Genomic DNA, 16,581 nt, shown 5'->3' with positions numbered 1-16,581 from the left:
TAGGAAGGAAGGAAGGAAGGAAGGAAGGAAGGAAGGAAGGAAGGAAGGAAGGAAGGAAGGAAGGAAGGAAGGAAGGAAGGAAGGAAGGAAGGAAGGAAGGAAGGAAGGAAGGAAGGAAGGAAGGAAGGAAGGAAGGAAGGAAGGAAGGAAGGAAGGAAGGAAGGAAGGAAGGAAGGAAGGAAGGAAGGAAGGAAGGAAGGAAGGAAGGAAGGAAGGAAGGAAGGAAGGAAGGAAGGAAGGAAGGAAGGAAGGAAGGAAGGAAGGAAGGAAGGAAGGAAGGAAGGAAGGAAGGAAGGAAGGAAGGAAGGAAGGAAGGAAGGAAGGAAGGAAGGAAGGAAGGAAGGAAGGAAGGAAGGAAGGAAGGAAGGAAGGAAGGAAGGAAGGAAGGAAGGAAGGAAGGAAGGAAGGAAGGAAGGAAGGAAGGAAGGAAGGAAGGAAGGAAGGAAGGAAGGAAGGAAGGAAGGAAGGAAGGAAGGAAGGAAGGAAGGAAGGAAGGAAGGAAGGAAGGAAGGAAGAGAGGATAGGACCCCGGCCCCGCATATGGCAATTCAGTGCCGTGCCGGTAAAGGGGTGTTGATACGGGACACTGCCGGTAGAGGCCACTGTGGGGTATTCAAGGTTTACTGTCGCTATCTCTCCCCTTTAGATTTCACTCCAAACATACATTCACAACAGAGCATTCTATGTGTCTTTTCCAATTCATGTCTCCTGACTTCTATTTCACTGACATTTACTTCTTTCCTTATCAGGACAATACTAGAATGCAGACAACTCCTTCATTTTCAAGTCTTCAGTATCAAGATGCTGGAAACTACATCTGTGAAACTACCCTCCAGGAGGTTGAAGGTTTAAAGAAAAGAAAGACACTTAAACTTATTGTGGAAGGTAACACAGCAGATAGATAGCTATGATTATTAATTGTCCTTCTCAAACAGAGTGCTTAACTGTAATGCTCCTACAGGAAAACCACAAATCAAGATGACAAAGAAAACCAACACAAATAAAATGTCTAAAACGATCATCTGCCATGTGGAAGGTTTCCCCAAACCGGCAGTGCAGTGGACAGTTACTGGCACTGGAAGCATCATAAATAAAGCAAGTACCCTTTTTATACTTTATTCACAAACATGTTCTGTGTAGGAGATGTCATGTTAAATCAGGGAACATTTCACAGGTACCGAGATTGAAGAAACAGACGGTTTTATTCACGCAAGAGAACATGAAGTAGCTGCTACAGCTACATGGCTCCTATATGGATGATTTCTGATGGTAAAGCTCTTCTTTTGAATAGGGCAGGTGAAGGCACAGACGATCCAGTGGCTGCAAGCCAAAGCTGAAAGGGAAAAAAAAAAGAAGGCTACAACTCAAATATCCCTTTTTAAGTTAACTGAAGGTAGTTTGTTGTTTTATCTGACTCATGGTGATTCTGCCAGTGCATAAGGAATTTAAAAATAATGATGGAACTATAGAACTGACATTAGAAAGATAATGGGTACTTGATGTAGGCATTAACAGCGTGAAATGTCATGAAATGGGGCAAGTACAACTCACAAAATACTACAGTCAATGTAGTTACTTATGGGCTTTGCGGTTTGTATCCTAATTTTTATAGTTGTTTTTCTATGTTATGTTCGTTGCTTCTCACTGGAAACAGAACCCTGATGCAGTCATCCTGGGGGAGAAATGAAGTGTACCCATATAGAGCAGGAAAAATACCCGGAAAATAAGCAAATTCAAGTATTTTCATATTGATTACCAAATTATCTTCAAAGCATTACCACATTTTGCCCTTGCAGGAAAAATTGGATATTTATACACACAGAGACTAGAATTACAGTGTACAGTGCTCCTATAGGTCCTTATCACTCCATTAGGTTATGTTCCGATCCTACAGACATTACGTATAGCTATCAAAAATCATCTATTTACTTGAAGCTACAGGGCACAAATGGTCTTGAAGCTATGTACATGATTGAAAATAATTTTCTCTGGTGTTATATTACTCTAGGAATGATGTACAGCAAATTTAAGTAACAATGTCATACCTTCACTACAGTGAAGGTACTTCTAAATACATGTAGCCTGGCAAATTATAGCTAAAATGTAGCTATGGCTGACTATCTTGGGCAAAGTGTTTCCTTTCAAATACTCACATTATCACTAATGAAATAAGGCATTCCTTCTGTTGCTGTATTTTTGAAAACTGAAATGTTGTTTGAAAGTTATTATATACATTATATATTTACTTATATACATAATACATTTTCAGTGTATAATTCAGATGCCGCATGCGTTGTTCTTTCAATTTTCAAGGATATTAATATTTTTTTTTTCCCTTTTCAGACAGAGGAGACCAAATACGTTAACGGGAGATTTTCCAGTAAAATTGTAATTGCTCCAGAGGAAAATGTGACTTTAACTTGCATTGCAGAAAATGAGCTAGAAAGAACTGTGACCTCTCTGAATGTCTCTGCCAGTGAGTGTCTTGTAAACACCATTTCCTTAAAGTTATAGGAAAACATAAAATACCCCCTTTACATTCACATAGGAGCAGATCTGCATGGTAGTGTTGATGTGAAGATATTTACATTTTTCTTTTCTAAGTCTAACAATTGTAAATCCACTCTGTATCAGGAGTACATAAAATTTATTGATAGCTTTCTGGATGAAGTCACTTAGCTAGCCAAGAAAGTTATGAAGACTATATCATGTATGCAATATATTATTTACAAAAGTAAATAATAGTACATAGCAATAGCACAAAATAAGAGTACAAAAATATTGCAAAAATAACACATTATTTAAGAGACAACATTCTTCGTTACTGTATTACACCATCTTTTAGTCTCCACATTCCAGTTTATTATGACTGAGACGAATGACTTGGAACAGAAATCACCCATACTGAGCTTTAATCAAATGTCACTTTGCAGTGATGACAGGCGGTGAAATGACAGTTCGTGGAAGGGTAGCACAGAAATACTGAATTCATATTACAGACTTTGAATAAGATTCGTCAATCGGATAGTTTATAGTTACAAAAGACAGATTTCTGTTTAACAATAAGATTAATTATCTTGCTGTTTGCCGAACACCGCATTAAGTTTCCGTTTCTGTCACTGCTGTTAACAGACACTTAAATGTGACGTTCTGCTGTAATGCTTTTTGTCTTTACTTTAATCGTAATATTTTATCATTCCAGTAAACATTCCGGAATACGATGAGCCAGAGGATAGAAATGGTATGTATGGTTTTCTGTCACCAGAACCTTTTGTGTTGACTGTCTCAGTTCAAGACCTGTGTAGTGTCATTGAACGATTTCCACAGTGCCTCAGAGATGTTTTTGACTTGAAATAGCTGGTGCCATGATTGACTAAGAATCATAGAATCAGCTAGGTTGGAAAACACCGTTAAGGTCATCGAGTCGAAACGTTACCCCAGGACTGCCAAGTCCACCCCTAAACAGTGTCAGTAAGGGGCTCCTCTACATGTTTTGTGAGCACTTGCAGGGACGGTGATTCCACCACTGCCCTGGGCAGCCTGTTCCAATCCCTGAGCACCCTCTTTATGAAGAAATTTTTCCTAATATTCAAACTAAACCAGCCCTGGTGCAGCTTGAGGGTGTTACCTCTTGACCTATGGTTTGTTACTTGGGAGAAGAGACTGACCCCCACCTCATTACAGCCTCCTTTCAGGGGGTTCTAGAGAGCCACAAGTTCCTCCCTGAGCCTTCTCTTCTCCAAACTAAACTGCCCCAGCTCCCTCAGCTGCTCTTCACAAGACTTGTTCTGCAGGCTTTCCACCAGCTTGCTTGCCCTTCTCTGGACCCACTGCAGCGACTCAGTGTCTCTCTTGCAGCGACGGGCCCAGAACCGAACACTGTATTCAGAGTGCAGCCTCACCAGTCCTAAAGCTTTCAATGTGTATATAAGAACGACGCCTCCTTTCTTTTTTTGTCTTTTATTTTTGACTTTCAGATCCTTTTTCTTGTTCCTGATGGAAATTCTTTAAAAATGGTGTAATGCTTTCACCTCATTAACTTTTCTTCTTTTCTTCAGATGACAACGGTGAAAAGGTTAATGACCAGGCAAAGCTAATAGTGGGGATTGTAGTCGGTCTTCTGCTGGCTGCTCTGGTTGCAGGTGTTGTCTACTGGCTCTATGTGAAGAAATCAAAGTAAGAATTTATGGAAAATTTGATACTAAATTGAGAACAAAATGATGATGAGCAGAAATGTATCTTTACCTGTTTTCCCTCCTGCAGCATCCCAGTTGTCTGAGGAAAAGTTGATAAAGTAGACAGAAAAAAGGAACTTGGTACCTCTGATCAGTCTGTCCTAATGCTTAGCAGGCCTCATTTGCTGGAAGTGGTGTTCCAGGATTTTTCATGGCTCAACACCTGTAAAGAGGTTTTCTTTCCATACAGCCAAATCTGTGCTTATTCTTGCATTTAAATATAGTACATGCTAGTTAATTGGGGGATGTAATCTCTGTCCGTCTTTACTGGTGTTGGAAACTGCCTTCATTTACAAGATGCGTAGCTTGTGTACTTTAAAAATAAAATACATTACAGAATTTATCGGGTTTACACCATCTGAGGGAGAAGAGAGACCCTTCATTGATTTATTTGTGCATGTATACTTTGAGAGCGCTGAAGTAAAATTGGTAATGACAGACCTTGTGTTGCTCAAAATATGGAAGCTGTCATCTAAATCAATATGTTTTATCCATCTTAGACATAGAATAGGACTTGCCAGTGAGGCCTGCTTGCTTTCAAGTTTCTTCATCATTACACAGGCTCACTTTAGACTGGATGATGTCAAAAAGTAACCGTGTTTCTCAGGCTTTTTAAAGATGGCCATAACTGTATGCCATTCGGCCTTATTCCCATGCATTTGTCTCCGTGGAGACCTGAGGGCAAGCTTATTTTCTGAAGCGTTCTTACAGCTGTCTCTGTACAGGGAAGATTAAGGTAGTTTTATGCATACCGTGCACAAATCAGTACAGGTAGAGAAGCAGTCTTTAAAGTTCAGTTGTTCTTTCTATGACCTTTTGTTAAAATTAGATCGAATGAGAACTAAAATGCACAGTGGGATTTTATTATGAACAAATGTCTTCATGTGTCAGTACAACAAGGAATTCTCCATCTGCTCAGAAGTACTCTTTTTGGAATAATATACAGGATTTTACTCCAGCCATAACTGAGCAGGTTTTGGAAATTTTTCAAATGAAGGGTTGCTATAAATTACCCAAGCACAGAACCACATTCAGGTATTTTACAGGGAAAAAAAAATCTTTTGCAAAGGTTACGCTTCTTTTGGTATAAATTAAAAAGTAATAATGTTGAGCTCCTCCTCCTCCACTTTGCTAACGGTGTAATAATGTCTAGAATATGTTCCTTTTGTCTTTCCTTTTTGAATATGAGAATGTGGAAGCATGAAACTGTGGTTCAGTGGTTTGGGTTATATTTCCTTCTGTTACGTAGCGTGGGGAGAGATAATGAGCTTAAAATATAGCATGCCCTTTGCTGAGATGAGGTTCTGATTTCAGAGAAGTTTTCTGGCTTGAAAGACAGAATATAGCATATTCTAAATGGACAACACCTCCTCATGCTCACCTTCTCTCCTGCAAGCTTACAGTAAAAATCAGAGCTACAATTAATTAGACAGGTTCACTGGGAACAAAATAAAGATCCCTTTATAGTTAAATAATAGTCTCTCATAATTAAGATATGGTTTTCTGCTACTGAAACCCTTAATTGATGCATAGTCACTTAAAATCTCCTGTTTCCAGTATATATATTTGAGCTGATCTGTTGTTATCCTCCCTGCTTTCAGCACGCCATACGTGCAAGAGCAAGCAGTGTCAATACCTAGTCTGACAGTTTTCATTTTGAATTATAATCTGGAGATCAAAGTAGACCTTGCAAAAAGCCCCTTACACCTATAGACACAGCTTGTGACTAATCACAACCCCTCCACCTCCATACAGGCCAACAGTTAGTAGTTACTTTTTGAAGCCACTCACGAACAGTAACTCACCTAATCTCTGTCCCCAAAGTGACGCCAAAAGACAGTCTGAGAAGGCAGCAGCACAGAGCTTTCCAAGTCTACCGAGGCAAGAAAAACATTACTTTTTTTCATTATTGGTGTTGTGGTTTGTATACTCTTCTATTGTCTTGTCATCCACGCTAAGTAGGAATTCCACCTGTAGCCCTGGAGTATATTCACAAGAAGTCGCTTACTTACATTGTTCTTCACTGCCTCAGCTGTACTTGATGCTAAAGCTAATTACTGCCACATGATTTTCACTACGGAGATTATCCTATAAATCAGGGACTCGTGTATTCCACATCCTGTAACCAGCCCCTGTTGGATAAAGAAAGAGTTGAGGCTGCCTACCCCAGCATGCCATGTTTCTCCTTCATCTGAGCAGAAGGCCAAAAAGACACATTTTCTACAGATTGCTCCTTTTCCCATAAGGGATATTATAGACTAATTTGTGCTAAACAGAATAGAACTTAGGAATTCCCAATCTTTCTAAACACTTTTGTGTCAGACCTCAGTTGAGTGATTCTAGGACGCTCATCTTCAGTGAATCCCTCATACGAAATTTGCACCTTGCTAGAAGCAGCTGAGAGTACAACAGAAATTAAAGATATAGGAAGAAAATACTATGTCCAGCACCGTGTATCCCTGTTCGTGGCAGTTTTAGCTGTAGACTGGACCTTTGTCCCATTTTTGATCCTTGGGCTTGGAGGGGCACAAATCCTAAGTCAACTGAGCCTAGAGCAAGTGGTTTACAATGCAATGAAGGAAAATTCAGCTGGGCAAAGAGAAGCACAGCAGCAGTCTTAGGATTGTTCATACTCAGAGCATACCAAACTCCTGATATTCTTCTTAGGTCATAGTAATCAAGGATGTTATTAGTGTCTCTGAAACTGAACATTTGAAGCCTGACAATTCTGCTTTTCTTTTTTATAGAAAATAAGCAAATGAATCTAAATGTGGCAGGCCAAAGAGGGTGGAAACTTGCTGCATGTTTTAGTACAAGCATTTGTACTATTTTCGTGCCGATCACTTGCAGGGAAAAGATGTAGTTACAGACGTCTCTGAAGCATCAGTTCATGTGCCAACTCTATACAAGTGGCATGAATTAAAAAGATGATTTCTTGATGACTGGAATATTTTTCTAATATCCCTGCCTTTTTTTTCCCTTCTGGTGAACATTTGAAAATAATGAGAGGAAGTGGAAAGCAAGATGGGGGTAAATAGAAAGAGGCTGGAAATAATCCAGATTTGGGTGTATAAGACCATTACCTCCTAGAAAGCTTTCTGCAGTTACGCAGTTGAGTGTGTTAACATGCCTTTCGAAAGTAAGGCATGGCTCTTGCTTCAGCACCCAGAACACCAGTGTGTATTCTTCTTACCTGTCATTATCACAGACTTGGGGAACAGAGGACAAAGAGCACGGCCGGTTATCTTCCTTAAACAGTGCTGGGGGTGAAGGCCTAGATTTGTGAGAACAAAAGAAATGAGGAATTAAATCACAACGGCAGTTTCTGCATCATCTATATGCAGTCTGTATGTACTCTACAGCAGGCAAAACAACTGAGGTGGAAAACGGTCTTTATATTGCAACCAAACAACGCCATGAGCAATACGTGCACAAAATCCATGAAAATAACAGCCCCTCAGCACACACATACACTCCAAGGAAACCTGGAAACCTATCTGTGGTGCTACTTACAGAAAGGTTTTGATTAGGATTCCCTGAGGAGAATTATTTTCCTGAAGAGCAAGCTTAGATAAATGTAAAATCCGAGTCGTAATTTCAGCAAGAGCTCAGACTGATCCATGTTTTACAAATGAATTAAAAGAACCCCCAAAAATCAAAACAGTTGAGAGACGTGAACTGACGTTCATGCAACCAACTTCTCACTCTTCAGAACAACATGGCAAGAGCATGCTAAGACATAGGCTGTTCGGGGGGCTCGAGAGAACGTCAGAGCGTGTGAGTGGCCTGAGCAAAGCGGGCTGTCTTGCCCTTTTTGGTAAATTCTCAGGAATATTTCTATCCATTTGGACCGTGTTGCCCAGCTGCATCAGGAAGTCACTCTTGAGTTGCAAATGGAGCAAGCTGATAGGAGTTAATGCACAAAAAACCATAAAGAACAGCTGTTGTTGAATGTTAAACTGGCAAAGGACCATCATTCCTCTGCCTCAAGTCACCTCAGGAAGCGATTTTGAGCCATTTCTCTGTTACAAACCCAGGCCACGTCTGTCGAGCTCCGAGGATTGGTGACCTGCCAGGGTCAGCTATTCCTCTGCTGCTGGCAGAGCACTGCCAATGGATCACACTGCTGTAACTCAGCGCAGAATTACTCTCCTGTCTCTTCATAACACTATTTGGATGGCACTAAAAAAGGCAGCAGATTTGCTTGTGCTGAGGTGGTGAATATGACTAGATATCAGTATTTGGGGAATAAAAATAAAAGAAGTCAGCAAGATCACAGACCCATCAGAATTGAACAGCTGCAGTGAAAATCTAAATCCGATTGTCAGACATAAAAAACTACTGCTGCTCTCATTCCAAGCAAGCATATAGACCATCCTCCAAAAGAGTTCTGAATCGCCTGCCTCGTTCAGAGTCAGAGTGCTGCCTTTTAAATGTCCCGTTTCCAGCAGTTTTGGCTTTAGGAAAGTAGAGGTGGCATTTAGTGAGGGGAACAGTTTCATTGAATGCAGAAACTAAAATAGAACACTTCAAAAATCAAAACCTGGTAACACTGCAGAATCCCCAGGCTTAGTCATTGAAAAAATGTAACCTAATCAAAGACCAGTAATGCCAGTTAGAGTTCCCTCTGCTGTTAAGTGTCACATCATGTGAGGTCAGTCTGCTTTGGGCACTGGGAAACTCTTGATAAGAGGCCAAAAAAAGGATTGCAGGGAGCAGTGCTAATAGCCTGTCCAGTCCACTCTCTTGTCTGCAAGAGCAGACATAAGTGGTTACATGAGGGCAGACATGCATGATACTGCTTTCTTGCCTCCAACTCAGCTCAGCTCAGGTAGGTGCCTGAGTCCAGATGCTTTCATCTTTCCATCTTTTTCCCTACTGTCTCTAATTTTGTAAGACTTGCTTAGGGAAAAGACTCACTAGCCATATGACAAGCCCCAAATCCTGTGCTCTAAAGCAAACATTTTTTTTTTTATTATTTTTAAGGGATTTATTTCTGAGGGGTGAGATTGTTTTCTACTAGGATTAAAGAGATTTGTGAAACGTTATTAAGATCACAGACGGTCAATCCCAAAGCACTGAATTTTCTTCATTGCATCTCACGACCATACGCACATCACTTGTTTTAGGTTTTGAATACCAGAAGCAAATAGAAATTGAACAAGATACTTCATGATGCAATCTCAGCATTTTAAAAACTAAATTAGCCTGCGATAAGTAGGAGTTCAGATCTTTCTGTGGCTGTTCAGCCCATTCACCTTCCTGTCAGCCACACAAACGTAAAAGAGGCACTCTAAACCCAGTAGGAAAAGATAAATGCAGCTTTGAAAGATTTAAGCTTACAGGCACTTGGGAAATGACCTGCACTAAAACCAAAACTGTTTTACAGTGGTCCCCTTCAGTGTAATCTGTGGGGTTTGGGGCTCAAAATCCTATGCTCCCTTAGCGCTCCACCGCTCCCCAGCCTAGAGAACAGCATTTCCACAGTGCACCAAGAGTTGTTAAGGGTTAGGTGCATTCGCACCTGTTCTGAGACAAGGACTGAACTGTACTCTCTTAACATCACCGTTCAAGGCTACTTCAGTTCAGGGCACTCAGTGCTTAGATGCTGCTAGCGGCCTTTGCTCAGATGGAGGATGGGCACGGAAAAACTCCTCTAGCAAAACCTCCGATTTTGGGAGGTGCATACCTGCATGGTGTCAGTGTGACATGTCATACGATCTTGCTAACCTGTGTCGTCATTGTATTTTGCAAGTCAGTGTCACTAGAGGTCTTCACCCTGAAACAAGAGCGAGCACATGCATGAATCTGTCACAACTGACATTACTTTTCTGTAGGGGAAACAAATTATCCAGAGGAAAAAAAATTGGCACGTAGGATAATGTGCTTCGGCACAAAGGATTCGCCCGTTTACATTTGCCCATTTACATTGTAAAACTTGTGCCCTTCAAAACGTTATCGCAGCACTGCAGGAATCTTTCACCTTGGCAGACAGTGAGGCTTCTCGGGAGTTAAAATGAATGGCGTTGTGGTTTTATTGTGCTAAGCTAAACTAAGCACTTGACTCCCTAATTCATACCCACCGCTCGCATTAAGGAAGACATGCTATTCTCAGGGAGGCATACCTCTTTTTTTCTGACTCGACATTTACACAGTCTCTTCTTTACCCAGCGCTTGCCAGTCACAGCCGGCGCAGATCGAGAAGCCAGAGTGGGTGATTTTTCCTGTTGTTTCCAGAAAATTCATTAATTTCTTCACATTTATAGAGCCTGCGTTTGGCACCGGCTCTGAAAGTCAGTTCCTGCAAGTACAAGACTGCTATGGTGATCAAGATACCCTAGCCACGCTTGTAACAGTTTAGTACGTTAAAGCAGACTCTTGTTTATTGAAACAAGCTACACAGTTAATTTGTCAGGAAACGTGGGTCTGCACAACTGCTTTAACCTTACTAAATGCTAGCTCAGAATAATTCTGAATTCCTCAAGAAGTAAATCAAACCCAAATACATGACCCTGCGGCAGTGCTTCCTGTGGTGCTAATGCCAGCAGGGGAACTGATGCTATTGACCTGTTTACAGACATATGCAAGCCTTTTGCTCTGCTCAGAACAGAGAGGGAAGGAGACAGTGAGAAGGGAGCAAAATGCTGTAGGCATGCAAAAATGACCTTACTTTTTCATTACAGGACAGCATCAAAACATGTAGACAAAGATCTTGGGAATATAGAAGAAAACAAAAAACTAGAAGAAAACAATCATAAATCTGAAACTTAAGAGAAAACGTGTCAGTCATCACCCCAGGTAAAGCGTTTCATACTGCAGCATTTAACACCTCTTTGTCAACCATTTCTTTTTTAGTGATCACAGTTGCAGCACGGAGTCTAGCGCTCACCTTTCAGAGGTTAGGCACTGGAGTGATTTTTGAGTGGTGGAGTATTAGGACAGATAGACTGGAGCCCCCAGCCAGTTAAGAGTTCATACCTGCATATGTATGTATTAGAGAAGCCTGATATTTAGACCTAACTTAGTACTTGGCTTTATTTTTAACCATGGATTTGGGGACATGAAAATCCAGATTTGTATAATGCATCACTGCGGTATACGTGCGGGTGTGTACGGATACGAAGGGGGCGTGTAGGTATATTTTAGGAGGTTTTGAGTTACGGCTTGAAAAGTTCACAGGAACCTTCTTCCCATACTGAAAGCAAATTTGTTTCCAGGTCCTTGGTCAGCTTTATTCATCATGACTGAAAAAGGCATGAAACTTGCCTTAGAATAAAATAATTCTTACTCAAGATTTCACATACTAATACTATTTTATCCTGGAAAGAGACACTGTATATTAAGTTAGAAACAGTATGATCCAACTGGGATCCCTATAAAATAAGCTGTTAACAAATAATTAGGTAGATGCCGAGGTTCAGGAGCAGTACGAAGCATCGACAGTACCACCCGGTGTTCACATATATATACACCAGTGCTGCGGATGTACGTGCCACAACTGCGTCTCTCCTCTTAGATACCCAAAGTAAGGCTTTGGACCATTTTTCTGGCCAACTGAGGCCATTTTACATTAACACTGTGGTACCAAAAGAGTGTGGAAACCAGGTAACCAGCTACAGGCTTCTTGAATTAGCCAACAGCTGTTCTGCAAAATGAGAGTAGTGCAAGTTCTGTGGCTCTTCATTGTGGGTGCCTCAACAGGAAAGCTGTAGACAGCCCTGATCTTAAGCATGTAGTGGAGTTATGGCATTGCATATTTACATTAAAGAGTTCCTTATTTAAATAAGGGCAGCTCTCAATCATTTAAATCTGTCAGCATTGTCTGAAATTACTAGTTTTACTACTTTGGAAAAGGGGATTGAGAATACCAAATTATGCCCCGTGAATGATTTGAAAGCGGCATAGAAGTAAATTTGGATTCTGACAGAGTTGCTGTGTAAATACCCAGTATTTCTCCTGCAATTTTTCCATTGGAAAATTCTGTCATCTTTTTAGTTAGGACTTGTTTTGTGATTTTTTTTGGACCTGGTACCTTCTGTAACATGGCAATATTGAAGTGAGGTGATGGAGCTGAAGCCAACTGGGGGTATTTATTGAACACAGGAGTTGAAATCGTGTGCCTTTGGTGCAATCTTTTACTCTACTTACATTATTTCTTCAGATCCATAGATCTACATAAATGAGATGGACATAAATCCATTACTTACCAAATAAACTTACTGGATTTATTTGGAATAATACTGCAACAGCTCTTTTTATCATGAAAGCACGTATTCTCATCACTGACAGAAGAAAGTACTGTTCACGTAACTGTTTATCTGAAGGTTCTATACCGAGTAGTTAAGTTGGTTAACGTATTTCAAAATGTTTAAGTGGCTTTATGTTTCCCGTTTGCAGAGAATACATATAGATCAATTGAAGCATGAACGTGGATTGTATTTAAACATATACGAAGAAGTGACAGCTATTCATGGTTCGAGTATTAAACAGACCATACTCCCAAGCTTTCAAAGGATTTTAGACACAATTATCTCAAGCTAAAAATACCCCAAGAAACTAATTTTGGCAACAGCCATGGTAATAGGTCACCATGTTGTGTTCTGTTTGAAATATGTTTTTGTAAATGTCTGCACTGAAGATTTCTTTTTGTTTGCCTTTATGTAAATTTTTTACGTAGCTATTTTTATACACTGTAAGGCTTTGTTCTGGGAGTTGCTGTTAATCTGATGTATAGTGTAATGGGTTTATTTCGGTTGTTTTTATGACACCCTTTGAGCAGGTACGTGTCTAATTCTGATTGTTATCAGTGAAGCCTCTGCGTGGTTGGTAGCAAGTACCTAGAGTGTAAGACTGTCTTACAGGAAAATGTCAAACTCCTTTTTTCATTCCCTGAAATCACAGTGACGGGGAAGGGTGACTGACAGCTGTGACAAGAATAATCTAAATTGGTAATAAAAGTGAACGCTTAAAAAACCGTGCAAAGCTGAGCAGACAGAAAGGGAACAAAGAGTTTCCACAAAGAAGTCTGGGTATGAAAGCAAGGAAAACGAGGAACATTCCTAGCCTACGTACAGACGGTGGCTAATCATCCTTCTCTTCTAGCGCACGACACAGTCGATCGATACGTTAACAGTCACCTTTCATGTTAGAATTAGGATCAGGAACTGGAATTCTGGATTAGTTTTGATTCCTTTATGTTATCCGCTGCCTTAAAGTACTGTACCTTTCCTTCATTTCAGAACGATACCAGTCAGAATTGGAAACTTTTTTTAAGAAGTGGTCATATCAAAGCTGCATTTTTTTTCCACAAAAATAGAATATATATATATATATTTTTTGTGTGTTTTTGTTAACTATGCTACAGATATTGAATGCACCTTGAGATAATTCTAGTGTTTTTAACTGGTACCTAATTTATCGAACAGTACATATAATTGTAACAATGAAATGTCTATGTATCTTTAGTTACATTCAAGTTTGTAACTTTATAAACATGTTTTATGCTTGAGGGAGTTTTTAGAATGGGACCGATGAGAAGTTTTAGGGTAAATGGCCAACAGAATGTTGTACGTAAGGGAGAGAAGTTTCACCTTACGCAGAAGATGAGTCTGAAAGAAAGTTAACAGGCAGCTTTGATGGAGGGGAGCAGTAGAGTAAGCAGAACATCAGGTTTCCACTTACAAATATCCAGGGAAAAAGTAAGTTTTTATAGAGTGGTAGGCAAAAAAGAATAAATAAATAAATAAAAAGAAGGGCGTTAGGAAATGTATTTTGCCACTTTTGCATTATTTAGGGGGAAGAAAACACTGTTACTTGTAAATTTGTAAAATGTTAAATGTCTGGGCAGTAGTGACTGATGTCTTAATAAAAGCTTCCTGTAGTGCATTGGCATGGATTAAATACATAAGATGTCCTTTAAACTCTATGCTGTATTAGATAATTAGAGGGAAATCCTGTTATATGCCTCTAAACTTTGATTTGTTACTGTTTTATTTGGCAAAAAAAAGACAAAAAAATTACAATCTTGGTCAATATTTAAACCAAAGTAAAATGGGGGAAAAAAAAAAACCAAAGTAATTTGTTTTGCATGGCAGAGCCATTCTGTTATCTCTGTAAATATTGTGATTTTTGTTCTTTTCTTTTTAGAATTTTGTTAAAAAAATTCTAAAATTTTTAAGCACCTGTTTTTCCAAAATGAAAGGAGAACACACAAAAAAGTTACTTTCTATACAAACGGATCTTTTGGTGCGAGAACACTGCCAAGTGATACGTATTTTCTAGGAAACAGCCACCACTGATGCAGTGGGCATGACTCTGAACAGGAAAAGCTGTAACCGAGTCCTGTGAAGGAGCGTGCAAACATCGCCTGTCTGTGTTGATAACACTACAAATAGTCCTTAAATACAGAGAAGAAACCTCCGAAGATCAAAAGGGAAAGCATAGGGAAGGGCTGAAAATTTTCATACCACTGTCTGGGGAATACAGGGGAGAGGAGAAGAAAGAAGTCCTTCACCTTCCACAGCTACGGGAAAGGAAATCAAACCACTCCTCGCCTTTTGGGATTCTGCTAGATCTCCTATGCACTTTAAATTGCCAGTCCTGGGAGCTGGGTTTTTCACCGCTCCGAGTTCACTATGGGCACGTTTCAAGAACCAAGAGTGCAAAAGAGTTAATGTTTCTATCCATGCCTAAACGACAATAAACCTGAAGTATGTCTTCACCCGCTTGTCTGCAATCTCCATTTGCAAGAGCACGCGTGAACAGCACAAGGGAGGGCACTTACCCAGACCTCGCGTTAGTGCAGACTCCAGTCCTCCAGATTTGCTTCTGTAGGGTCCAGCGGGGATGAAAAGCCATGGGGGGCTCAGTGGGGGTGTACGGGTATGGGCTTTCACATGGAGCTGGGTCAGGGAGAGGAAGGCATCAGCGCTCGCTTGGAGAAAAGCACATGCCTGGCAGGCACGTGAAACCTCCCCAGAGCTCATCGCACAGGCCTCTGCTCATGGCCTGGTTAACAAAGTACCCTAGCAATGAATCGTAGGGGGTCCCCCCACATGTGATTCTGTTACACCGCTAGAGTTCAACTTCAGTTGACTGCACATGGGGAGAAAAAGATTCCCTGCTCACAAACAGTTTAAAGGCACAGCAAGGAACGGGGGGTGAGAGCTCATCCTCTTGTTTTAAGGTTGGAACTCTGGTGTCTGTTTGGGCTGTATGGGAAAGTGCATTGAGTGTGGAACAACCTAATGGGTCTGTCTGCAAAGGCAACAGCATGCAAAAATACCATGCGGGCTTCCCAAGCAACTCTTGGGTTCCCAGAAGTAATAATAAATACCAAACAACTATAGCTCTACTGTGATGGATATTGAGCCATAGAATGGTTTGGGTTGGAAGGGACCTTCAACACCATCCAGTTCCAACCCCCTGCCATGGGCAGGGACACCTCCCACCAGACCAGGCTGCTCAGAACAGCTATTAAAACACTTGCACAGTAACGTGATAATGGCGTGGCCAGAAGGTGAGGCCTTCTGGAGAAACACAAGTACTTGCTTAGGTTTGACGTGACCCAAGGCAAAGCGCTGGGGACGTTCTGTACTGGTTCCAAGTACTACAGAACAGCCTCTGTTCTCAGGCTTTACACACTGCAGCTACTGTGCTGCTGGGGCTAGCAGGTGGTCAGAGCAGTCACCAGTGTTAAATGCTCACCAGACTGATTGCCAGTAAAGCAAACAAGCCCCACCTGACGGTCTGTATTAGCCATGACTCGCCAACGTCAACCCAGCACCACAGCTGGCTGGGGCAATATGTTACACCCTTTCCGGGGCAGGGAGTTTTCATCCTGTCACCTTTTGAAATATATATGCAAATAAGTAACTCTATATCCACTTTATCATTATTGGTACCAGCCCACAAACAGAGGATGAATACATGTACGTTCCTTAGATAAATGTTGTCAGGAAACATCCGGTATTCACCCAATATCCTCAGCTGCTGGCTGTGGCAGTTAAATCTGATTTACTTGTAGTACACATGTAGCCGGATACCCTCCTGTTGATGTCATGGTTAGCCGGCCATATGTATGTAATTACCTCGGTTAAGATTAAGCAGTGACATTAAATGAGATCATGACCTCCTGTGTCAGCCGCATCTGTGCAGATGTGTTCTGGGTGTCTCCATCAAGGTGTCTGTTTCCAAGAACTGCCCAATACAGGCTGCTCAAACAGGTTTCGTCTCCAGGCAGAAGGTGATGGAGGGAACACAGGAGGTACATGACTTCTAGTTACATGCTTCTCCTAACCCCTGAAAGGCTCCCACCATAATTCACTGCCTAAGCAAGGCTGCCTTC

The 16,581-nt window shown here is 41.0% G+C and overlaps 1 protein-coding gene across 1 annotated transcript; it reads left to right on the top strand.

Moving 5' to 3' along the window:
- Positions 1-749: 749 nt before the first annotated feature.
- ALCAM (activated leukocyte cell adhesion molecule) lies at positions 750-14,955 on the top strand (the record flags this gene model as incomplete). Its single annotated transcript, XM_061454503.1, has 8 exons — positions 750-885; positions 962-1,095; positions 2,344-2,476; positions 3,203-3,241; positions 4,059-4,176; positions 5,991-6,116; positions 10,919-11,033; positions 12,633-14,955. Coding segments are annotated over 7 exons (774 nt in total), but the record flags the coding sequence as incomplete, so codon positions are not given.
- Between the last annotated feature and the right edge of the window lie 1,626 nt (positions 14,956-16,581).

Source organism: Pezoporus flaviventris, unplaced genomic scaffold (assembly GCF_033815535.1).
Source record: "Pezoporus flaviventris isolate CSIRO_AGI_PZ_B2104156 unplaced genomic scaffold, CSIRO_AGI_Pfla_v1 ptg000015l, whole genome shotgun sequence".
NCBI classification, from domain to species: domain Eukaryota; kingdom Metazoa; phylum Chordata; class Aves; order Psittaciformes; family Psittacidae; genus Pezoporus; species Pezoporus flaviventris.
This window is presented reverse-complemented; position numbering and strand designations above follow the sequence as displayed.